Source organism: Capricornis sumatraensis, chromosome 4 (assembly GCF_032405125.1).
Source record: "Capricornis sumatraensis isolate serow.1 chromosome 4, serow.2, whole genome shotgun sequence".
Classification (NCBI taxonomy): domain Eukaryota; kingdom Metazoa; phylum Chordata; class Mammalia; order Artiodactyla; family Bovidae; genus Capricornis; species Capricornis sumatraensis.
In genome coordinates this window covers 153537302-153562025 of record NC_091072.1, presented here as the reverse complement: position 1 = coordinate 153562025, position 24724 = coordinate 153537302, and the positions used below count along the sequence as shown (strand labels likewise).

At 53.8% G+C, this 24724-nt stretch overlaps 2 protein-coding genes across 4 annotated transcripts; both read right to left on the bottom strand.

Annotated features, from left to right (window-relative positions):
* Nucleotides 1-4912: 4912 nt before the first annotated feature.
* Nucleotides 4913-9509, bottom strand: NOL12 (nucleolar protein 12). Of its 2 annotated transcripts, none has more exons than XM_068971901.1 (6): nt 9391-9509; nt 7971-8076; nt 7648-7696; nt 6991-7133; nt 5608-5705; nt 4913-5299 (listed from the first exon to the last, which is right to left on the bottom strand). In XM_068971901.1, the coding sequence occupies exons 1-6, from the start codon at nt 9471-9473 to the stop codon at nt 5134-5136; spliced, it is 645 nt and encodes a 214-aa protein (XP_068828002.1). In that variant the 5' UTR covers nt 9474-9509; the 3' UTR covers nt 4913-5133. The 2 variants fall into 2 exon arrangements, with proteins under 2 accessions (XP_068828002.1, XP_068828004.1); XM_068971903.1 differs by lacking the exon at nt 9391-9509 and adding an exon at nt 8174-8360.
* A 3522-nt stretch (nt 9510-13031) lies between these two features.
* On the bottom strand, nt 13032-16260 carry LGALS1 (galectin 1). Of its 2 annotated transcripts, none has more exons than XM_068971266.1 (4): nt 16188-16260; nt 14812-14894; nt 13557-13728; nt 13032-13219 (listed from the first exon to the last, which is right to left on the bottom strand). In XM_068971266.1, the coding sequence occupies exons 1-4, from the start codon at nt 16194-16196 to the stop codon at nt 13073-13075; spliced, it is 411 nt and encodes a 136-aa protein (XP_068827367.1). In that variant the 5' UTR covers nt 16197-16260; the 3' UTR covers nt 13032-13072. The 2 variants fall into 2 exon arrangements, with proteins under 2 accessions (XP_068827367.1, XP_068827368.1); XM_068971267.1 differs by having other exon boundaries at nt 14812-14891; nt 16188-16242.
* Nucleotides 16261-24724: the final 8464 nt, after the last annotated feature.

Here is a 24724-nt window from a genome sequence, read left to right as displayed (position 1 = left end):
GATTTAAATGCCACCCCCTCCAGGACGCCCTCCCTGGTTACCGCATACCTGGGGGAGGGCTCCCTCTGCCAGGATCTTGGGCACGACTCCCGTTGGTCCTAGGTTGTCTTTCACATTGTCGACCTCGTGAGTGGCGCCCCCTGGAGGTAAGATCCTGGATCTCCACTTTGCATTTCTCAGGCCTTCTTCAGCCAGTCTGGCAGTGTTAGTATATATATCTAGAGCATGACATATGCGAGGAAGGACCCACGACTTGGGCATACTTATGTTCTGGGTCTTTACCTGGAGATGTACATGTGCCCAGCCAGAGACCACCTACAGCTTAAGTCCCAGCTCAAACAGACAGTGAATAGTTAGAATTCAGCTAAAGCCACGTCCTGGCACACATCAGGGTGGGGTGGGGGTCACCTAAATCTGCCTCACCTGCAAAATGGGCTGAATGGAATTGCCTACCCTGTGGGGTTACCATGAGAACTCGGTGAGTTAAACCAGGTAAAGAGGGGCTGCTAAACAGTGAGTACCCCAACAAATGTTTTCTCTCTCTTCAAGTCTCCTCCTCTCCATCCCCATAGAGAGACAGTTCAGGGAATGTAAGTCCCTGGAGGGCAGGGACCCCCCTGTTCTGCTCAGTGCTGAGCGTGTAATAGTACTTTACTAAGCACTTCCTTAATGGTGCTCAGTAAATACTTGGTCCCAGTCTTCTTCACACCCTCAGTGTTTCCTGACCATGCCATCAGGGAGATTTCTCTCAAATAAATCCCTGACTTTGACCCTCCTCAGGCTAAACCCCCTCCCCAACTCAGGGACTCCTGCTGGCCACCGGATAAGGGTCCAGATCCTTAGCTCAGCGTCTGAGACCCTTAAGGTTCTGGTCCCTTCAGGCCTCTGCAGATTTCTCCTCTCCTCTGACCACCCCTCCCCAACCTCTGCTCCCCAAGGGCTCTCTGCCTACCTGCCCATCCCCTCTCCCATCCACCTGGCCAAGCCATCTTTCAAGACTCATGTCAACGTCACCTCTTCACTGTTCTGTGCCCCACCCCCAGGCCTATACATCAAACCCTGACCTCCAGGGTGACCTTCACGTGTCTGTCTCTCCCATGAGATGTGAGGGTCATGTCTTATTAGTTCTAACAGGGTAATCTGAGACTCAGTCTTCTCATCTGTCAAATGGAGCTAGTACCCATGTCACAATACTGTTGTGAGTTGATAGTCACTAGCACATTGGAGGCGCTTGATAAATTTGTTTCCTATCCTCCTTCATCTGATTATTTGCCAGTCATGGTGACTAAGAGAAAGGGAGAGAGCAAAGTTCACTGGACAGGGAAGGTTTCAGCAAAGGCCTGAGGGAGATGATTGTGGTGAGGAGCAAAAACTAGATTTAGAAACTTGCAGACAGGCAAGCATGGCACTAGGGCCAAGAAAATTCTCAAAAAGATTATTTCAAGGATTATATGAGAACACTGGTGGGGAGGGGGACTGAGTTCAGTGTAATCCAGCCAGAACTGGCTGAAAACCTAGGGGCTCCAGTCCTGTGCGGGGGTAGACACACAGAAATGATCGACACAAACTTCCCACTCTGCTCAGGGAACCCAGTTAGAACATGATCGGTGTTTAAAAGGAAGAAACACAAAGTATACCTGAAAATAAATAAATAAATAAATAAATAAATAAACAAAGTATACCTGGAGCCCAGATGAAGAAATGACTAATTCCCAAGGGTCGGGGAAGGCTTCCCAGAGGAGGCAACTGAGAGCCAAGGAGAGCGGGACAGGCTGAGGGCGGCCTGTGAACACCTAAAGAAAGGGCTTCTATAGTGACTGAAGGAGGCAGATGCTTGTTCAGAACAGGACATTGCTAAGACGGATCTGCTCACGAGAGTAGGGAGTGAGCACCCCACACTAGGATGAACTGGGAACCTCTCCCCAGAACCATCCACATAGCCAAAGGAAGGGCAACAGCTCAAGTCTAGGGAACATCAAGGTCAAGGGAATTTTTTTTTTTTCCATATTTATTTAGTTGGCTGCACAGGGTTTTGGTTGCAGCATGCCGGATCTAGTTCCCTGACAAGGGATTGATTGGGGTCATGGAGCCTTGGCCACTGGACCTTCAGACAAGTCCCAGGATCCAGAGGATTTTGGAACAGGAAGCTAAGGCTTCCCTGACATCCAGTCCCTCTCCTCCTCAGTTCCAGACCCACAGGGCAGCTCCACCTGGCCTCCTCACCCTAAGCTCCAGGGAGAATCAGGCTACCCCAAAACCAGAGCCTACTGCTGAGCCAAGGCCTGGCTCCCGGTAACTACGGCCATGGCTTTGTTTTACGAGCACAGGCCTGACCCATCAGGAAACTCGTGTAGTAACAGGAACCGATAAGCCTCTGCTATGGCTTTAGTTCCACGGTTGGATCCCCTCCAGTCAGCCCTTTACATTTCTGGCTCCTGTAGGAGACTCTGCTCCTTGCACCCCAATACCAACTCCCCCTTCAGCAACACAGTCCCCAATTCTTAGGTGGGTACATGGTTCTCCAGAACAAGCCACACTCCTCAGCCTTCCTGGCAGCTAGAAGTTCCTTCTTCCTCCTGCCCTAAAGCCTTTGCTGCCTGCCTAATAGCACAAGCACCATGTGTTTCTAAAAGGAGGGACCTGACTTTCATTCCTTCTTCCTTTCTGTAGCTGAGAGGCAGATATGATGGCTGAAGCTCAGGCAGCCATCTCAGATCACGAGGTAGAACCCGTGTGTTGAAAACGGCACAAAACCAAAAGCTAGAAGCCTGCCCTCTCAGCTTCAGGCTCACTGCCTTCCATTTCTGTTAACCTGAGAACTCTAGTTTTATATAAGCCAGTTATTTTTAAATCTTGTTTCACATTATATGTAGCTAAATCTAATCTTTCCTGATTAAGCTCCTAAAGGCCCCAAACAGCAGGGCCTGACAAGATGGACAGTGACAGGAAGAATTCAGGTAGAACATGGAAAGTTCTCCAGAGGGTTCTCACTCCACCATTTTCGATCTTAGGATTGACAAAGATCACTATGATTCAACTTCCTTGGTCTACTGGATGAAAAACGGGCACAGGTGGGAGAGAGACGGATGAGAATTTAATACAGGTCAACGTTACAAATGTAGATTCTAAGCTGTGAAAAGACCCTATGGCACTGGGGATGGAAAGCAGGGTCAGGTGTCAGCAGCAGCTGCGCACACGGAAGGTGCACCCAGGAAGGTCAGGAGCCATGGGAAGTGGTTCACGCACGTGGTCTCACTTCAGCCTCTGGGCAGACCTGCGAGGCAGATGTCTTGTGACACTTTACATGCGGGGTGACAGTTCCAGGGAGGTCAGCAGCGGGGAGCTGGCATAGCGGGCCAGCAATAGCAGTAGGCCCTGTGCAAAGCCCCCAGGCTCGTCTCTGCTCCTGCTCATGAGGGCCTGTCAGGAGACTCCCTGCCCTGGGTCAAGTACCAGAACCATCTAGATGGCCCAGTAACAGACCCCGCCCTCTGCCCCGGACGGAGGCAGCCAAATGAGGCAGCCAAGTGAGGCGAGTGGCCCCACCCTAAGTCACATGGGGAGGACAACGGGAAGGCAGCAGGGAGATCAGGTGGAAGGAGCCAGAGAAGCCAGGTCACAGGGCCTCCCAACCATATGTTCCCACGGCCAGGTGTGGCCTTCGGACATGCACAGCCAGCACCAGACGGTGTATTTTTTTTTTGTCTTCACTGCTGCGCAGGCTTTTTAGTTGCAGCAAGCAGGCTCTAGAGCAGGGGCTCAGTATTGTGGCACACAGGCTTAGCTGCTTTGTGGCATGTGTGATCTTCCTGGACCAGGAATCGAACATATGTCCCCAGCACTGGCAGGTGGATTCTTTACCCGAGCCACCAGGGAAGCCCGATGGTGGGTTTTGATGGTGATGGGAGAGCGCCTGTCCAATGCAGGGCCAAGACTGTGTCCAGCAGGCCCTCCATGGTGAGTGAAGGGGAAGGCTTGCCCTGCAGACCCCAGATCCCTGCCCCCTTTCCTCCAGGAGCCCCGAGTGTAGGGGCGGAACTTGCGTTCCCTTCACACACACTCAATAGCCCACCAGCTTCACAGGGGCCGAGAGCTCACCCTTCAGCCCTCTGCAGTCCTGGTGTCAGGGCTGGGCACGGCTCCCCAAATCAGGGTAGCACCCAAAATTCCTGGGCCCTGGTCCACAACCACAGGAACCAGTCAGCGCAGGCAGGGTCTGAATCTCCAGAACAGGTGCTCCGGCTGCCCACCCTCGCACCACACCCACCTGCAGCAGGCGGACCTACACCCTGCCACCAGCCCAGCTCCGTCACTAGAGCAGGGAGTGTGCTGCAACAAGGCTGGTTTCCGTCGGCTCTGAAGCCACACCTGGAAGAAGTGTGAAGAATTGGCAGCCCTCACCCAGTACCCGCCAGCCACGCTTTCAGTGAGAGAGAGATTTTCTTTACAAATGACTATCGCTCTTTTTTTGTTGGGCTGTCTGGGAGCTGCTGGAAACCTAGGGAAGCTGCCCAAGTTTGGGGGTGAGAATACTCCAGGACTCCCCATCTCCACTCCTTTGATGTCAGCTGAGGAGACCAGCAAGGCCAAGGGGAGGGACAGGCCCAACGTCCCAGCTAGGAAAAGGCAGAGGCCATCCCTGCTCACCCACCAGCCGGCGTTCCAGGGCTGCAGGCAGACTCTGCATCTGCCAGGGGTGGCGCTGGGCCTTACCCCATCAGGGGGCCCAGGCCTAGCACCACTTTTACACACCCATAGGGAGAACTGTTGGACAGCGAGGGTGATCCATGTCCAGCAGTTTTCACCCCCTAAAACGCCTGCCCTTGGTGTGTGGCATCAGGGTTAGGGACAAACCAACCACACATGTGCTTAGTTTCACAAATCTGATGAAGGTCCAGGGAGGTTCACATTTGGGCAGATGCCCCAAACTTGATCCCCAGAGGCTCCTCCTGGGGGAAGCCAGCTCTCAGCTGCCCACACCTTCTGGAGTCCGAACCCCAGGCTGGAGGGGTGCTGGCCTCCCAAGCTTGGGCTGTAGTCATTGCCTGGGTGCAGGCTGGGTTATGAGATAGCCCAGCTGAGACAGGACAGGTCCTTCCTGAAAAGGCTGGTGCCTGGCCAGGGTCTCAGAGCTCACTCCCCGCTGTGCCGGGCTTTGCCTGTCAGCCGGCGGCGCTGTGTCTTGCTGGTACGAGTGGCGCTTGGGGGCTTCTTGGTGGTGTCCTGGGCCCGGCGAAGACGTTTCTTCTTGACCTTCTTGCGACTGTGTGCATGCAGTGAGGCCGTGAGACAGGAGATCCTATGGGAGGAAGGTTGGTGAGGCCTGAGCCTCGGTTTATCCTGGGGAACAAGGTATAGGCGGAAGGTTGGGTTGGGGGGTGCCTGACAGCCTAGCTCATGCAAGGGAAGTCAGGACAGGCCCCAAATCCCATTCCAAAGGCAGCATGCTCTGTCCCAGTGGGCCTGCCAACTCCTCAGCTCACAGCTACAAAGGTCCTTTACCCCAGGCACTCTGCCCCACACCACCCACCATGGGCCAGCGGGAGGTGACTGTCACAACGCCAGCCATAGGAGCAGGCTCACAGGGGAGGACAGGCCAGGGCTCACCGCTGGGACAGCAGAGGGTCTCTGGACTTCCTGGGTAAGGCTCTGGTCGGCTTCTCTACGGATGACACCTCCTCCTCAGGCCCAGACCCGGCCCCTTGCTAAAGAAGCAGAGAACAGGAGTGGCGGATCAACAGGCCTGCACCTACCTCCTGAACGGTCACCCCTCTGCTGCCGCCCATGCCTGCTCGGCGCTCAGAAGGCGGCTCTAGGTGGGGAAAGGCCACGTGTGCCCTGAAGCAGGAATGACATGGGGCAGAGCTGGGTTCTGAAGTCCTCCACCGCCATGGCCCACAGTGGGCACACTCCAACACTCGCAAACTCAAGAATTCTAAAATGGAGGCAAGACTGGTCTTTGTATCAGACCAGACAGAAGAAAGGGCTTCCCTGGTGGCTCAGACTGCAATGCGGGAGACCTGGGTTCAATTCCTAGGTTGGGAAGATCCCCTGGAAAAGGGAATGGCTACCCACTCCAATATTCTTGCCTAGAGAATCTCATGGACAGAGGAGCCTGGCAGGCTACAGTCCATGGGGTCTCAAAGAGTCAGACACAACTGAGCAACTTTCACACACAGGTAACAAATAGAAGAATAAGCATCAAACGCAAAGCAAGTGTGAGCTCAGAAAGGATGTAATTAAAGCAGTGGGCTATAACCCACACAAGGGGATGTGGTTTACCTGGTAACTAACTATATATACGTGTGTGTGTTAGTCACTCAGTCATGTCCGACTCTCTGCAACTCCATGGGGTGTAGCCCGCCAGGCTCCTCCATCCATGTGATTTTCCAGGCAAGAATACTGGAGTGGGTTGCCATTTCCTTCTCCAAACTATACACATTCATGTGCATAAATCCCTACACAACCCAGACACAAGCTTAACTGAAACATACTTTCATAAGACAACACCTGCTGGGATGCTTTCTGATACTTTTGATAGTTTCCTTTTTTCTTTTTAAATGCTGGTTGGAACTTGCTATGACTCACACCCCACAGGTCAGAGCAGAGAGATGTGTCTTGCAGGGGTAGCAAGCACAATCAGCCACTCTCGAGGGCTTCTAGTGGACTGACCACCCTTATCCTCACAGCGACCCGGCAAGGCAGCTGCTATCATCAGTGACCCCCAATGTACTGGTCAAAGGAAGAAGCAGGCGAGGCAGAGAAACTTGCCCAAGCTCCCACAGCTGCTCGTGGTAGAGCTGACCTCTGAAGCCCCAGGGTTCAGGGCTTTGGTCCAGGCCCTGGAGGGTTACCCAGAGGAAAGAGCCCCTTGTACTGGAATCCTTGACATGGACCAGCCCCTTGACATGGACCAGCGCTTACTGACTCGCTTGATAAGCCAGGCTGACCCTGTGTCCCTTCTTCCCCCAGGCTAGGAGGGAGCCCCACCTCAGGCGTGGGCAGGCCGAGCAGCCGGGCCCCTGAGAGGTCCAGGTCGCTGATGGTGGTCACGGTGACTGTGTGGTTGGGGTGGTCGTACTGCACCGACTCCGTCTTTGCTGTCACCAGCCGGTCTAGCTCATCAGCCTCCTCTGTGCAGGGTGGGTACAGGACCAGGCCTCAGCCCCAGGACACAAGCAAGCAGGCTCCAGCACACACCCCACCCCTGACTCCAGCCCTGGAATGTAACGGCCCCCTCTACTCTATAGATTGGCACCTGGAAGTCACTGGCTCCAGAGCCTGGCCTGCAGACAAGTGCTGGAAATGACCCAACTCCTCCCTTCATGCTCCAGGGATACCCCAGACCACCTGGTCCCCACCTGGACCCCAGGAGCTGCTGCCACCCCCAGTCCCTCCAGGCCTCAGAAACTGGGCTTTCTGCTCAGGATCCGTTTGCCAAGAGGTCTGGGTCTCCTCCTGGTCTCTGATCCACTGACATTTAGAGGTACCTGAGGACACCCCTGGCTCCTAGGGCACCACCAAGATCCCTGAAGCTAGGGACGTCAGCTTCTCTGCAGTCTTGTACCCCTTCCTTTCCACCCACCAAGGGATAAATAAACTCAACCGACTGGCTATTCTCCAGGTCAGGTCAAGGACTGGACTTACCCAGAGCCTCCTCTCTCTCTGCCAGCATCTTCAAGTATTCCTGGTGGCGCTGAAACCAAAGGGAAGGCAACATGATGAACATGGCCTCTCAACCCAGACACTGCTCCCCTCCAGGATGAGTAAGACCATGGCTTGGAGGGAAAGATCAAGGGATCTTACCCTGAACCTTCCCCACACCTGGACCACGGCATCTCTATCTGCATAAACTGCACCCCAGGCCTGCCCGCCCCCTCCCCTCAGCCCTGCAGGGGCCCCTATTCGGGCCAGCGAGGCTGCAGGTCCCCTGGGAGTCAGAGACACTTTCCTGCCCTCTCCCTCTGCACCTCTTCCCGGAGCTTCTTCTGCTCCTCCTTCAGCCGCTGCTTGATCTCCTCAATGGCTGCCTTCTTCCGCTCCACCTTCCTCTTGTGGAAGCCTGTCAGGTACTCCCTATAGCAAAGAGGCAAGAGAGACAATCAGGACACAAGGAAAGAAGGGCTCACTCCAGGAAGGGGGCGGGGGGCAGGGAAGCTAATACTGCACTCACCATGTGCTAAGCACCATTCCAAAAATGTAAACGCATTAACTCATGTAATCTTAACAACATGCACATTGGGTGGTTATTGTTGTTCAGTTGCTCATTCACGTCTGACTCTTTGTGACCCCATGGAGTGCAGCATGCCCTGTCCTTCACTATCTCCTGGAGTTTGCTCACATTCAGATCCACTGAGTCGATGATGTCATCCAACCATCTCATCCTCTGTCACCCCCTTTTCCTCCTGTCCTCAATCAGATACCCATTCCCAATTTACAGATGGGAGACAATGAGGCAGAGCAAGGTAAAATGACTTGCCCACGGGGGTCAGAGAGTGTAAGGTTAGGGAAAGAGAGGGAGGTGCTGCCTCTCTCCCCACTCGACACTCTCCTGGGCTCTTAGTTGCCAGCAACAGGGCCAGGTGGTGGGCATAGGCTGAGAGCCTTTGAACCTAGAGCAGGTGAGGGTCCCTTCTTCACTGGCAAACTCTATTCCTCAGTGAATTAGGCCGCTTCAAGTGGGACTTTCAAGGCCACCCTCACCCAGACCTCCACAAACTGTCCATTGGACCAACACCCATTTCCCCAGGACTCTGCCCCTCGACTCGTCTGTAGGTCCTGTTGATGCCTCCCTGAGTTTCCTGACGATGCCCCAGCACTTCCTTCCCCCACGCTCCATCTTATCTCAGCCCCTCTCATCTTCCTAGATCCGGCCGCACCATTCCTATCTGTTCTGGGGCCCAACACCAGGCTTTTCGCTGACCCACTACCATAGGTCCAAGTGGCACTCTGAGTGGGGCTAGACCAGACGCTAAGGCTTAGAGGACCGACTCAAAGGTCCGGAGGCCTTTGTTTCATTCGCTAATTATTCATCCCAAACAGCTGAGTCTACTGTGAGTCCATCGGATCGCAGAGTCCGACAGGACTGAGAGACTGAACACCACCAACTGCGAGGGAGACCGCCAGGCTGGGGAGGGTGAAGCCCGCTCTCGGGCCGCGCACACAGCATCACAAGGCGGCCTGGGGAGCAGAAAAGCGACGCGAGGGCGGAGCGGACGATTCCATCCCTCCGGGCTGGGGGGCCCAGAGCCGCGGCTCCCACCCGCCAGGGCTCCGCACCACGCCGAGAGGGCGGGACCGGAAGGGCCTTCCGCGTTAGCGTGTGCGGACAGACCCGGCCTCGGCCTTGCCCGGCGGCCCGAACGGGATCCGCTCAGCCTTGGCACTCACCGCCGCTTCTCCTCATCGAAGCTCAGGATGAGCCGCTGCCTCCTGTCGTCGCCATCTCGCTTCTTCTTCTTGTTGCGGCCCATAGCAGGAACGCTTCGGCGGCGAGGATTCCGCGCACCAAAGACACTTCCGGTTGTAGGACGGCCAGCCTCCCGGAAGTGCTCCGCAGCGACGCTCGGCCATTCTGCTCGCCGGACCCCGCCTTTTAAAGGGGCCACCCTGCGTTCCTCCTGTCCCTCTCTTCTTGTATAACAGGCGGGATCTCTGCCCCCGCCCCTACGTTCCCTACTCCCCGCAGCTGAACAACAGGCTGATGAACAACTGTCTCTCTGGCCCTGCACTGCCACTAGTGGCCATGCCGCTTGCCATCCTTGGCACCCTACTGGGTAGAAGCATTGCCTTGGCTGCAGTGGTGCGCCCCGCCTTACCCCCAGCAAGATGCCGGGCGAGACGCCTTCCGTGGAGGCTCAGAGAGGGCAAGTAACTTAAAGTCAGCTCGTTCTCAAGTGGTGTGCAGCGTCACCCCCGATTGCTGTCCTGTGTGTGGACTGCTTCTGCCCTCCTAGAACGTCCAGTCAGGTGCAGAGACTGGAACCGAGTAAGAAGACAGCTGCTCTGTGGGGATCTCTGTACAGTCGGCCCTCGCAGCCCACCCAGTTGGAGCTGCCAGCCCAGGAGGGGCTCAGGGAGGCCACATCTGCGAAAGTTCCCAGCGCAGAGTGAAGCACGCCACCTCGGGCAGGTGCCGTTGTTCCAAACTCTTCCCTGGGAGTTCCAGGTCCCCTTTACTCCAGGGAAATAGATGTGGGACTGGCAACCCCACCCAGACTCCAAAAGCTTGAGAGCCCTTTGCTGCAGTTAGCTCACAGTCTAACACACTTCCCTTTTGGGTCACTTTCTCCTTGTAATTATTTTTATGTTCATTGAGCATATTTTTATGTTCAGGCACAGCAAGAGATGGCACATTTTCTTAATAGAAATGATGATGAAGGTGATAAGCCAAAGAATTAACAGCAGCTGCCATTTAGTTCTTTGCACGATTATCTTTCTTTTTTTTTGGCTGTGCCACGTAGCATGTGGGATCTTTAGCCCTCCAACCCGAGATGGAATCCATGTCCCCTAGAGTGAAAGTGTGGAGTCTTAACCACTGGACCGCCACGGTCCCTAAATGATTATCTTTTTTGAGATATGAGTCCCATTATAATGAGGCTCAGTGGGGTGTGGTCACTTACCCAAGGTCACATAGACAAGAAGAGCAGGTGCTGAGGGTAGAGCCCTGTCATCTAAAGACAGAGCTCTACTTATTGTTTCTCTGGACCCAGTTTCATAGGCCCTTGGGACACACGGGCCTCTGAAAAGAGGTGAAGGGAACCAATGTTTACAGAGCCCCTACTTTGTGCTAGGCACAATGCAGTTCTCCACATTATCTCAGCTAATCCTTGCAACAGTCACACAAGGTGGATACTAGTATTAATGCAATTTGATAGGTGAGGAAACAGGTTCAGAGAGGTTATGTAACTGGTCCAAGGGCACATAGTGATGGAACTGGGGTTTGAACATAGGTCTTTCTGACCCCAAGCCCAGTTTCTTTCCTCCACAGTCAGTGATCTCTCTCCTAATCTGCCCCAGGAGCTTTCCTCCGCCTGGTTGTAGTCCCAGTCCTGGTATATTGTGTGTTCAGCCAGTGTGGGGAGAGTAAGTAGGGCGAGAAAAAGGCAGTCAAGGAGACACTTTCTCCAATGTCCAGCAGAGGGCGCCCCACCCACAGCCAGACTTCCAAAGCTGTCTCTCTCTGGGTGGCCACTTGGGTGCCCCAGGAGAGCCTGGAGATTGGGTGTGGCTCACGGCAGCTCCCAGCCTGTGTGCTCCATCCTCCGAGGCCCACATAGAAATGTGTCCTGCAGCGGACCCACTGAGATGGGAGTGATCCACCCAAAGAGGCCAGTTGAAAATAATAGCCTGCATTTTACAGGTGAGAAAACTAAGGCTGGGGGAAAGAGACCTATCCAGTGTTTCACAGCTGATGCTAGCTGTTCTGGAGACTGAAATTAACCAAGCTCCCACCCCACACACACCTCAGGAGTCTGCCCTGGGATTTGGGGGTTGCCTGCTGAGGTTCTGATTCTAAGCCTTTTGGGAACACTGGCTCAGTCCCCAGGGGCTGTTTCCCAGGGAGGTAGGGGCCCTACAGGAGGGAGCAGAAAGGAAAGAGGGCAGAGGCGTGGTCAGTGTGCAGGGTTGCCCAGCAATCAGCTCATGTCCCATCCCTTGTGACAAATGAGCATGACGGAGCTGGGTGAAGCCTTGCCCTCCAGAGTAACACAGCATGGCTGGCCTTGGAAAGCACATCCTCTGGAAACCGGCAGAAGGGCTCATGGAGGCCTCATCACAAGCTGTGTGAGTCCCCTGCACTCCTCTGCTCTGCAGGGAAGAAGAGGCTGTGTGTAGCAGGGCCTACCTGCCTCTATTTCTAGGCTCTCTGCAGGGGCTAGCATTCCCCTTCCCCCATTCCTCCCATCAGAAATGGGGCAGCAGGTGGTGCCAGGGCCATCACCCAAGCCCATCTTCCCATTGTTGGGTTAAGGGTCCTGAGTTTCCAGACTGGCACCCTGGTTGCCCTTACACTCCAGCATTCAAGGGTGTGGCCAGGCACCACAAAGCTGGGGTGCTTGGGGAGCCCCAGAAGGCTCAGCTGGGCCTGGTACAGACCAGGGAGTCACCACCCAGAGCCCGTTTCCTCCTCTTCAGATTCAGGGGATAAGATCTCAAGCGATAGTGGGGCAGGGACGGGTGTACTATCCACTGCGTTTGTCATGTGCCAGCCCTACGCTTGTCCTCCTTCACACACCTCATTTCATCCTCACAACAATCCCGTGAGAGGCTCCGTGCTATCCTCCCCGTTATACACATGAATTAAACAGGCTCAGTGAGGTCAGTTAAGGCCCAGAAGGGCACACAGCTGGTTTCCCTGCACTGTCTGAAATCAGACGGCTTCTTAGTTTATGAAAACAAATGAGGGGCCCCCAGGTATTCTTCCCTCTACCTCCCTCTGTGCTGCCTCAGATACCATGGCATGAATCAGCCTGCTCTTGCCTCTCCCTGTTTTCATTTATTCAACACCTTTTGAGCATCTACTGTGTGCTGGGGTCTGCTGAGTTGGGAGCTGTTTGAGGGTAATGACTGGGGCTTATTTAGTATTGAGCTCACTACTGGGTACTGAGCTTTCTGTTCAGCCCAGGGGACCCAGGGGAAGAAGATGTCAGTGACACGTAAGAGGAATGCCTGCACTTCAGTCTTTGCGACCCTATGGACTGTAGTCTGCCAGGTTCCTCTGTCCACGGGATTTTCCGGGCAAGAATACTGGAGTGGGTTGGAAGCCCACTTAAGAGGTATAACATCAAGGGAGTTCCCTGGCGGGTCCAACAGTTAGATGCTTTCACTGCCATGGGCCTGGGTTCCATCCCTGGTCAGGAACTCAGATTCCACGAGCCACATAGCGCAGCCCCACCCCCCAAAAAGGTATGCATCAAGGTAGTGAGTGAAAGTGAAGGAAAGGGCAGAGACAGGGCTTGGGGGAGTTGGTGGAACCCTCCTCTTCCACACCCACACACACAGGAGGCTGGATCAGGGGGAGCACAGGCAGCTGCCTTTATTGGGGGCCATGGGCTGGCTGGCCCATATGTCACTCAAAGGCCACACACTTGATCTTGAAGTCACCACCTGCAGCCAGGTAGTTGATGGCCTCCAGGTTGAGGCGGTTGGGGAACTTGAATTCGTATCCATCAGGCAGCTTGATGGTTAGGTCTGTCTGGTTGAAGGAGACGCATACCTAGGGATGCAGAAGGGCAGTGAGCATGTGGACCCCACAGAGACCCTTGACTCCACGGCCACAGCTGCAGCATGCAGGTCCTAGGCCCTCTCAGAGCCCTTTCCTCACTCGGCCCTGACAACAGCCCTGCTTCATGGGTGAGGCCCTGAGGTTGGGAGAAGGGGATATTGCTCACTGAGGATCACACAACTGGTGAGGGAAGGGCAGGGAGCTGGGAAGGGAGAGGAAGGGGGACCGGGGTTGGAGGATTGGGACCTAGGTCTCTAGCCACTCAACCCAGCTCTGCCCCAGCCCACCCAGTGCCCTGATCCCCCGCCGCCCCCAGGCCCCAGCCCACCTCCGCAACACTTCCAGGCTGGAAGGGGAAGGCAGATTCCCTCTGCTCGGCCCCCCAGGCCCCAGCGTCCTTGCTGTTACACACGATGGTGTTGATGTCCCCATGCGCTTCGAAACGAGGGTTGAAGTGCAGGCACAGATTGTTGTCATCTTTGCCCAGGTTCAGCGAGAAGCTAGGGGGTAACAGGTGGGCTTGAGGCCACCCCCACCGGCTACAGCCCCCTCAGACCCTCTGGTCTGTGCCACCCAGTCTGTGTGAATGCACCTCACTGGGGAAACTCACTGAGCTGAGAAGCAGGAAACCTGGATTCTAGCTGTGTCCCTGCCTCCTCCTTGCTTTGTGCCCCTGAGCAAGTCCCTGCCCCTCTCTGGATCTCAGTATCCATATCTACACAGCGGAGGCTGCACAAAGAGCATCTCTTAAGGGTCTTGCTATGCTGACAGCCAGGACTCTTGCAGACATGAATGTGTGCCCCAGCCCCTTTGATCAAGGTCAGAGACTCCCTCCAGATGGCGTCCTCTGGGAGAGCAACTGTCCTGTCCGTCTTGTCCATCTGTAGCCCTGGTGCCCAGCACGATGCGTGACACACAGCAGGTAGGTGCTTAATAACTGCGGGGCTCATGAACATTTGCTGAGTGGAGCTAACAGCAATGCCTATCTCTGAGGGTTTGGAAAGAATGGCACAAGTGGTGCGCGTGAAACCTGCGGCTCTTTTATACGGTCAGCTGGTCATCATCGTCACCGAGAGATCCAGCATTTCACCTTCACACAGCAACCTCCCCCCTCCATAAACTGATTAACAAATAAGACTCAAGGCGGTGGGTTGACTGATGCAAGGTCACAAGAGTCCGGAGAAACTAGGCCAGCTGGCCGAATGAATGATGAGTTCAGGAAGAAGTGAAAGAAAAAAAAACGGATCTCGGAAGGCGGGCAGCAAGGGTGACGCCCTTTCTTCCCTTCTCCCCGCCTCCTCAGGCCCCGCCCACACAAGGGGCGGGAGGAAGGCCAGCCGAGGTAGATGACGAGGCCGCAGCTGGTTCAGTTTAAGGGTGAGACAACGGTGGGGGCGTCCAGACCCCGCGGAGAAAGTGACTCATCCAGAAGACACTGCCTCAGCGGCCGCGGACCTGAAACCTGCCCCCGCCGGAGGGAGGGGCCGGGCCCAGCCAGCCACGCCCCTGACCGGGCCCGGCTCCTCCCTCGAGCTGAGCCCCCGCCCCTGCCGCCCGCCCCCCCCAGCCCTAGTCCCCCTCACCTCTTGGCGTCTGCGGCCACCTCGCCCCGCACTCTGAGGCACTCCCCAGGTTTGAGATTCAGGTTGCTGGCGACCAGACCCTGCTAGACGAGACCCCGCCCAGCCGGGTTAGAGGACGCAACGGCGGGGGCGGGGGGTGTCTAGAGAGGTGGGTGGGGATTAAGGGGTGGGGTCGTCCCCTTTTTAGGGTGCTCTGACCAGGCCGACCTGAAGCCTGAGGAACCCGGCTGCAAGTTCTAGGCTCTCCTTCTTTGTGTGGTCCTGGGCAAGTCCCTACTCCCAGCTGGGTCAATTTCTTGTCTGTAACAGGACTGAGATTCTAAGACAGGATCTAGAAGTTTCTGCCGTTTAGCCTGGGGAGTTTAGATGCCATGTCTAGCCTGCTCCATTGCCTGCCTCGCTGAATAGATGGAGAGAGTCAACCTCCACATGGTCTCTGCGAGTTAGGGGCAAAGGAAGGCAAGTGAGGCTGGCTGTACATCTGCTGGAGAGGGAGAGGAAGAGGCCTGGAGCTGGGCGGTGTCCACCATCCCCTTCAAGCCCCTCTGTGCAGAGAGGGACAGGGGCTGGAGAGGAGTCCCCTAAGGAGCACAGTTAGACCCCTCTAAGAAGGGAGAATGGGCCCCGGGGTAGGAGCCTGCACCCTGGCTGGTTCAGGGTTAACAAATGCAAATGCAAAGCTTAACTGGTGTGAGTGGTTCCTCCTGCCAAAAACTTGAATCCTATCCCTCGGGGCCTGCAGAATATTCTAGCTTCCTCCTTGATATCCCTTATCACACAGACACACCCCTCCTAGCCTGGAGGAAAGGGTCGTAGGGCACTCTCCCCTAACCTTCATCTGACCGTCTGGACAGAATCACCCACTGCTGCGGGCTAACCTATGCAGGCTCCCCCCAGGGAGTGTGGCTCAGATCCTGGCCACTTTTCAGAGCTCTCTGGAGCACAGGGTGACTCTGCCCTGGCCCAGGGACTGGGGACAGCTGCAGGGGGGAAGGGAGAGGAGTTTCTATGGGGTGGAGGAGGGGGAAGGGAGAGTGTCCTGGGCGCTAAGAAAATGCTCCCCCCGCCCCCATGTCCAGTCGGCCACACCCTTTCCACTCCCACTTCTCAAAAGAGCTGCAGAAAGTCAGACCTTGGCAGAAATAATTGTGCTATCAGACTCTGGAGGAATCCAGAAATTTCTTAAGCCAGAGAAGGCCTTGGGGGACTGTGGCCCTACCCTCATTTTACAGACACGGCCACTGAAGCCCAGAAAAGACACTTGTTCAAGGCCGCACCACGGGAACTAGAACCCAGATCCTGATCTACCCTCGCTCTTCCCGGCTGAGCCCCCAGACCCTCTCTGGGCCTTAGGGTGGGGGGGTCCGCATACTCACACAAGCCATGATTGAAGAGAGAAGGATGTTCCTGGAGTTTCAGCACCAGCTGTCTGAAGACTCTGCAGGAGAAATGGGCTTTGGGCAGCTCCCACCCTTTTAAGTGGACCAGACCCCGGTGAGTCCCGCCCCCTGGATGCTGAGCCAATTGTAACTCAGGAATGGGATGGGGGCCACAGGAGGCGGAGTTAATGGAATTTTGAAGCCAGTTCTGGAGCAGAGATGACCAATCGGAGTGGAGACCCCCCCCTCCCCCGCCATTCCTTCTTAGCCACTCCCACAAGGTCCAGGGTCCACCTCCCAATTCTCCTACCCCTTCCCAAAACTGCTGTGGCAAGGATTGGGGGAAGCCAGTGGAAAATAGTTTGAGGATGAATTAGGTCCAAGAGTTAGCGAGAAGAGGGCCAGGGCTAGCTGGCTGAGCTGGGGGGATACCCAGAGAAAACAGCTGAAGGGGTGCAGGGTCCCTGGAGAATTAGATCTGGGGTTCGAGAGGCTCTGTTCCTTGGCAGGGGCCAGGGCGTGGCCCGCTCTGGGCGCCTCTGCAGAGGGCCCAGGACCCATTAACCACAAAGCCCTGCCTCCTCCGGAAACAGGGATTGCGGCTGCTGCTCTGCTCTTCACTAGCGCTAAAGAAAGGCTGGGCTGGTGCCAGGCTTGAGGCTGCCGCCCAGACTCGGGACTCAGGCCGCAGGCTTTGGCCCTCCTGAGGGCCCTGCTGCGGATCCTCCAGGAGCCCCTGCCTAACAGCTTCTGGCCTGTCCAAGGGGGTCAGGCCTGGAAGGAGGCCCAGGGTGAGCCAGGCCATAAAAAGTTGGGGTCCTGGGTCTGTGCACTCGCCTCCATTCTTTCTCCCTCTGACACCAGGCACAACTTCTTTTCCCCATCCGTTTAGCAGGTATTTTACCAAGCACCTATTATGTGCCTGGCCCTGAGCTGGCCTCAGAGGATTCAAAGATGAAGCCCTCAGTCCCTGCCCTCAAGTAGCTCTCTGTTGGGGGCAGAATTTGACTGTGAACCTAATTAGGAAGTAGCATGATGCTGGCTCTGGGAGAAGTCATGAGAAAGCACTGTGGTGGGGTGGTCCAGAATGGGAAGAATGTGGGTCTTTCCTTTTTTTGGCCACCCCACGTGGGATGCAGGATCTTAGTTCCCTGACCAAGGATTGAACCCGTGCCAACTGCAGTGGAAGGGCAGAGTCTTAACCACTGGACTGCCAGGGAAGTCCCAGAAGGTCAGTCTTCAAGGATGGGTGAAGAAGCAGGGACTGGCATTCCAGCATGGGCACAGAAATGAGATAGCACACGTCTGGGCAACTGTGAGCATCTGGGCATGGCTGGAGTTTAGAGGGTGCTAGGGAAAGATGGGGTGATGAGGCTGGGCGGCCAATGGTACTGGATCATGAAGGGCCTCACAGAGGGGTTTGGGTATTGTTTGATCTGAGGGTGCTGGGTAGGCCACAGAAAGTTATATGAAGATTGAGTAGTGAGGCCAGATTTAGACTGCAGGGAAAATCACTGTAGCAACAGACTTGAGGGTGGGTTCAAGGGGTGCTCACCTCACATTCAGAAACCAAGTAGAGGAGCATGGGGAGCCCTGGGCGGGTGGAACGGGGGGCTTGCTAAGAGAGGTACCAACAGGACCTCCTTCACATCACTGTCCCCCTTCTGAAATCACCAGCACTGAAGAGCTAAGATGTGGACCAGGGGTGACTCACATCTAGAGGCCCTGCCCCAAGCTCGCTGCCTCCCCAGCCCCCATCTTCCTCCAGAGACTGAGGCCCACATTGGCACAGGAGGAGAGGGGAGGGCAGTGGGCTGAGAGGCAGGCCCAGAGAGGTTGGGTGGCACCCCCCTGTGAGCCCCTCACCCCTCCTCCTAGACCAAGCCAGCTGCCTCAGAAACCAACCAGCAAAAGTGCTTCCCTTTTTCCTCCAGGGCCTCCCTCCAAACCTCCGCATTAGGCAGGGGTGGGTGGTGCCCAGCCCCACTGCCTTTCCTCTGTGCTTCCCCTCTGAGGCCCACAGACACCCTCTCTGCCTGGACAAGGAATGAGGGTATTTCAGAAGGAGCCCTGGACCAAAGCCAGAGATGCTTCAGATGCAGTCCCTGCTGTGACAAGCCGTCAGGTGGGCCTGGCTGGCCACTCCCCAGTGCTGGGGCTCTTGGGGCCTCAGGAGCTGCTCCTTCATTTCCTCCCCCATCCTGGAAGATGGGGTTCGGCACCAGGAAGTGTATGTTGTTGGATGAGGGCTGCTTTACTCCTCTGTGGCATTTGGCCTGCCGAGGACTTGTAGGGAGACGAAATGGGACAGTGACATGGGGTAGAGGGCCCTGGAAGGCCCCTCTGGGAGTCTGGAGACTCAGGTTCCGGTGCTAGCCCTGTCATGCCCTCCCAGGGCATCCCAGCAAGTTGCTTCTCCCTGCTTGCCTCAGTCTGCCTGTCTGTGAATTGGGCATGAGCAGCCCTTTTCTCTTGCACAAGGTTAGCGCAAGGTAGAGTTCAGGTCTGTTGTATATCCTTAATAAATGATTCTTTTGCTCATAGAGTCTCAGAAGGTTTTTGCCTTCTTGTATCTTCTTCCAGACTGAGTTCACCTTCCTGGGTCAACATTTCTGGGAGGCCGCCCTCTCACCCCCACGTCATCCCTAGGTAGTCCCCCTATCCCCAGGCTCTGGTGGGGAGTCTCTACAGAGTCCAGTGTCCCCTATAAATAAGAGGGACTGTTTTTCTGGGGTTGGGGTCAGGGACAAGCTGCTTTATACCCCACCCACCCACCCACAGTCTCAGGGCCTTCTGCTGGTGGCGTCCACTTATTTGTTAGACCCTGTGCCAGGTGCTTCGCTTTCATACGTTATCTCATTTCATCTTCACCTCCCTCCTGAAGCAGCCACCTGGGTCGCACTTCTGCACAGGGAAGCTGCTCTGGGGCCCTGAAGCGAAGCTGACATCAGAACCGGAGAGGAGGGGCAAGTCCTGATTTGGGGGCTACCGGGCTGTAACTCCAGCCAAGGTCCTTGTACTCCCTGAACCTGTATCCAGGCCTGGAAAGTGGGGATGTTACCCATCTGCCTGGAGGGTTATAGGAGTGATGTGAGGGGGGCTGAAAGTCAGCTCTCTCTCCTGCACTCTCCAAGGCCAAGCCCCTCCCCATGCAGAGACTCTCCTGTGCCTCACTGCAGTGGAGGCAGCCAGCTGTCTGGAATTCCTCCATCCTGCAGCCTGGCCCTATGGGCTGGACCTTGGCTGCTGCTGTGAGAAATGAGTTGAGCTTGTCCAGACAGGAGATCCAGGCCAGCATGGCTCTTCCAAGGCTGCCGGCTCCCACCCAGCCCCCAGGAAGGCTGTGGCTCCTCCAGCTGGCCGTGGTGGGGAGGGCTACCAGACCCCCTGAGATACCCTCTGCACCCCCAGGCAGCCTGGCCGGCCAGCTCCAGAGCTCCTTCATTTAATGATCTGGAGACCACCCAGAGAGGGTGGCCATTTGGCCAGGGTCACATGGGGAGCTTGGACTGCAGTGCTTTCATCTGCTGAGCCAAGGGAAGAACAGTGTGATGCTGGGATTCTTGGACCTCAAAAGTGATCTTTTCCCTTTGTTCCATGAAGGATCGGAAGGACTAGTTGGGGGATGCCCCCAACTTCAGATACTTTCCCAAGCAGATTGTGCTGAAGCCCACCTCCTCACTTGCCTGCTCATCCTTTCTCACCTCCCTGCCTTTGCTTGCGCTGCTCCGTGTGCTCAGCCAGCCATCTCCCCAAACACACGGGGCTCTGTCACTTTGCCTTCCCACCTAGTGTTGGTCCCTCTCTGAACACAGGCCCCAGCTTGCCTTTGGAGAATCACCTCTCCTCTCGTATGAGGTCTAGGTGAGGTCCAGACCCTGTCCTTCATTATCCTCCAGGGCTCAGGCATGAGTCCTTTTTTTTTTTTTTTTAATGATTCTTTGGTATGTGTGTGTATGTGGGCAGGGGCGGGTGACATAATTATAGACTCAGAGGAAGCTAAGAGCTTTTTAAGAGCTTAGAAAATATTTGAGACTTGAAGAAAAAAAAAATGTGTTAGCCCCCAAATACTAAGACTGCAGAGCTGAAGTTAATAATGTTTACTTTGGTCAACCTAACCCTTGCTAGTCATAAAAACTGTATTACCTTTGAAAACAATTTTGTGGGTGGAATTTTCTTCTTCAAAAGCATGTCCAAGCCTTCCTAGAGATTGATCACTCTTACATTAGATCCCATAGCCAAATAATGTCTAAAATGAAAGTATAAAAATCATTGGAGATATGTATAGTTCAGTTCAGTCGCTCAGTCGTGTCCGAGTCTTTGGACCCCATGAATCCCAGCACGCCAGTCCTCCCTGTCCATCACCAACTCCCAGAGTTCACTCAGATTCACATCCATCGAGTCCGTGATGCCATCCAGCCATCTCATCCTTGGTAGTCCCCTTCTCTTCCTGCCCCCAATCCCTCCCAGCATCAGAGTCTTTTCCAATGAGTCAACTCTTCTCATGAGGTGGCCAAGGTACTGGAGTTTCAGCTTTAGCATCATTCCTTCCAAAGAAATCCCAGGGTTGATCTCCTTCAGAATGCACTGGTTGGATCTCCTTGCAGTCCAAGGGACTCTGAAGAGTCTTCTCCAACACCACAGTTCAAAAGCATCAGTTCTTCGGCGCTCAGCCTTCTTCACAGTCCAACTCTCACATCCGTACATGACCACAGGAAAAACCAATAGCCTTGACTAGACGGACCTTTATTGGCAAAGTAATGTCTCTGCTTTTGAATGTACTATCTAGGCTGGTCATAACTTTTCTTCCAAGGAGTAAACGTCTTTTAATTTCATGGCTGCAGTCACCATCTGCAGTGATTTTGGAGCCCAAAAAATAAAGTCTGACGCTGTTTCCACTGTTTCCCCAACTATCTGCCATGAAGTGATGGGACCGGATGCCATGATCTTCATTTTCTGAATGTTGAGCTTTAGGCCAACTTTTTCACTCTCCTCTTTCACTTTCATCAAGAGGCTTTTTAGCTCCTCTTCACTTTCTGCCATAAGGGTGGTATCATCTGCATATCTGAGGTTATTGATATTTCTCCCGGCAGTCTTGATTCCATCTTGTGTTTCTTCCAGTCCAGCGTTTCTCATGATGTACTCTGCATATAAGTTAAATAAGCAGGGTGACAATATACAGCCTTGATGTACTCCTTTTCCTATTTGGATAAGTATAGTAACCCCCCCATAAATATATTTAATGGGGGCTGTGGATGCATTTTAATGTTTTCTATAAATGCTTGGGACCGATGTATCAGGAGAGTTTGGGGCTGCAAGTAACAGAAAACTCAAGAAAAACTGCTTTAAAATTAAGAAAAATTCACATACCAAGCAGTCTGGAGCTAGGAGGTTTCCATAGCAGATTAATTCAGTGGCTCAATGAAATCATACAAGATCTGGTTTCCTGTATGATCATGGACTATGGCCATATAGAGAGTCCTCACTCTTCTGCACAACCACAATCCACAGTTAGCCCCTGCTTTTAGGACAGACAGTGTAAAAGATTTAAGATGAACTGTCTTCACACCTGTAACATACTCTCGAACAAGCCTGCTTAAAAATGTCAATATACATACAGAGCAACTAAGCAAACTGGACAAATAGAAAACAACTGGGAATGTAGAAGAAGGGCATGAGTGTTCATTGTGCCATTCTTACACCTTTTCTAGGAGAGGGCAATGGCAACCCACTCCAATACTCTTGCCTGGAAAATCCCATGGACCGAGGAGCCTGGTAGGCTGCAGTCCATGGGGTCGCGAAGAGTTGGACACGACTAAGCGACTCCACTTTCACTTACACCTTTTCTGTTGGTTTGAAACTTTTATAAATTAAGAACTTTCCTGGTGGTCCAGTGGCTAAGACTCTGCGCTCCCAATGCCGGGAGCCTGGGTTCTATCCCTGGTTGGGGAACTAGATCCCACATGCCACAACTAAGAGTTCATATGCTGCAACTTAAGATCCTGCATGCCACAGGTAAGAGCTGGTGCAGTCAATAAATAAATAGTAAACAACTGAGGGAGTGTGACATAGTAAGAAACGTGTATTTGGTTTCTGACCCTGGTTCCTGACCTAGAGCTCCTAAATCCTGTGGAATTTCCTGGGTGATAGGAGCAGTTTTTGTTCTGATGAGGTGACTCTTGGTGGGCACTTGGATGGCTTCAAGGTGGGGGCTGGTCACCAGAAAGATCAAGCAGTGTTCAGAAGCTTGGGACTTTCGGCTCCGCCACCCGTCTTCCAAGAAGGGGAGAGGAGCTAGAGACTAATGATCTATCATGCCAACATGATAAACCCCCTCCATAGGAATCCCCAAGCTACACAGTTTGGAGATCATCCAGGTTGGTGGACACGCCCACATGTTGGCAAGGTGGCACACCCTAACCCCACTGGGACAGCAACTCTTCTCTTAGTACCCTCCAGGACCTCACCCTGTGTAGGTCTTCATCTCGCTGTTCACTGGAATGCTTTGTCATATCCTTTATTATAGAATAAACCCATAATCATAGTTTCCCTGAGTTTTGTGAGCCATTGTAACGAATGATCAAACCTGAGAAGGGGGTTGTGGGAACATCTGATTTATAGCCAGTTGATCAGAGTACAGGTAACAACCTGGCGTTTGGGCCTGGCACTGAAGTAGGGGAAAGTCTAGGGGGGCTGAGCCCTTAACCTGTGGGGTCTACACTGACTCCAGGTAGTGTTGAAATTGAATTAGGTTGTAGGACCCCCAGGTGGTATTCGCAGAAAACTGGAGAATTGCTTGATGTAGAAACCTCGCACATTTTGGTGTCAGAAGTACTGTATCCTGTGGGTAAACAGTTTTCTCTTTCAGTTGGTATTAGAGAAGTGGGATTTGCTACAAAGGCCCTGGCTCATAGAAATGTGTGGGTTGAAAAGAGAAAGTATGAAAGGGCAGGGGTGAGGAACCTTTGATTCCTAGGTGGTCACGTGGTCATCCATGCTCCAAGGGCCTAGATTCAGTCCCTGACTGGGTAACTAAGGTCCTGCAAGCCACGCAGCTTGGCAAAAAGCAAAAAAAATTATGTGCCTTCTTAAAATTTTTTAATTAAATAAAAGTAAATGTTACCAGTGGAATTTAGACATGGCTCCAAGTCCTGGGGAGTCAGCTAAATGGATGCATAAGGAATTGTGAAAAAAGTAAGATTTACAGACCTGTAGTTATGATTAACTGTAATAGATAAAATGAAACCAAAAGGGAGTGCTGTGTGGGACTCTGATGCTAGACTAACCTCAGATTTATTTCAGCGAGTCTGAACTTTGGCCCTTAACTCAAAGCCACTCCCAGGGGGAAAAATTATGGCAGGAACAACAGAAGGTACCTCTCAGGCTTCTGTTCACCAAGAAAGTAGTCAACAGGCAGGGGTGGGGGTGGGGTGAGGCAAAACTAGGAAACTATTGAAACCAGGGGGTATAATGTGAAGGAGTTGTTTTATCAATTGGTGCCATTGGTTTCCTGAAATATTAGCTAGAAATCTAGTGAAGACCATATGGTATTCATTGTGCTGTTCTTAGACTTTTTCTGATGGTTTGCAACCTTTAGAGGTCTAGGGAAAATACCCTCAAGTGCTTCCCATTTTCCTGAAGCAGAGTCACAGAGCAGAGAAATATACTGGGCCATGCCTTGTGATCACATAATGGCTGCAACCGCTTCCACATCCAAAGCCCGTAAGAGTGAGAGGATGAGGGGGATGCACCTGGAGGGTGCTGGACCACTTCACGGGGCAGCCAATAAACTCCTTTATGCCTTAACCAAAAGTCACCAGAAAAGCACATTTGCACCTACCTCCTGATGCAGCCAGACTCAGTTAAGCACTCCATCTTCCCAAGAGGAACCACACTGAAGAGAATTTTCCAGACCTCGAAGTCCCATCCCTCACTTTACAGATGAGGAAACAGGCTGAGCAGGCAAGGGGCTTGTGCAAGCTCAAGTGATGTGTGTCAGTGACAGTCAGGCCTGCCCATCAACCAGCTTCTGGCTGGGCACCTGCTCTGCAGGAGGCCCTGGGAAAGCTCAAGGCCAGCAAGGCAGACAGTCACAGCAGCAGCCCAGGTGTGAAGGATGCCTGAAATCCCGTGGAGGGGTGTGTACTGCATCTCCCCTGAGCTCCTGGAGGAGGGCGAGGACCTGTCTCCCCCTTCAGTCTCTATAGAGCGGGGCTGCAGCCTCTCAGAGTCAACACAAGTTTCAGCCCCACTCAGGTGGTCACACTTTCTAGGTGTGTGCCCTTCTGTAAGCTAACATCACCTTTTTGATCCTCGTTCCCCAAGGAGTAAAGTGGAATGAGTAATGCAAGCTTGCTGGATTTTCCAAAGGACTGAAACATATTGTTATATAAAGACTTGGTGAGGAGGATGCTCCCTGGTGGTCCAGTGGTTAAGACTCTGCACTTCCAGTGCAGGGGGCGGAGGTTCAACCCCTGGTCGGGGAACTAGATTCCACATGCCGTGTGGCATGGCCAAAATTTTTTTAAAAAAAT

Bases quoted from the DNA above. Each gene is read 5' to 3' on its own strand.
- NOL12 (XM_068971901.1), bottom strand. From the start codon at position 9,473: ATGGGCCGCAACAAGAAGAAGAAGCGAGATGGCGACGACAGGAGGCAG. The intron at 5,706-6,990 runs GTGGGGCTCCCT...CTGCTTCTTTAG, and splicing joins TCGGCCTGCCCACGCCTGAG to CAAGGGGCCGGGTCTGGGCC. The intron at 5,300-5,607 runs GTGAGCCCTGGC...TTCCTCCCATAG, and splicing joins GACCCTCTGCTGTCCCAGCG to GATCTCCTGTCTCACGGCCT.
- LGALS1 (XM_068971266.1), bottom strand. The intron at 13,729-14,811 runs GTGAGGGGGACT...GTTACCCCCTAG, and splicing joins GTGGCCGCAGACGCCAAGAG to CTTCTCGCTGAACCTGGGCA. The intron at 13,220-13,556 runs GTGGGCTGGGGC...CTGCATCCCTAG, and splicing joins AGCCTGGAAGTGTTGCGGAG to GTATGCGTCTCCTTCAACCA.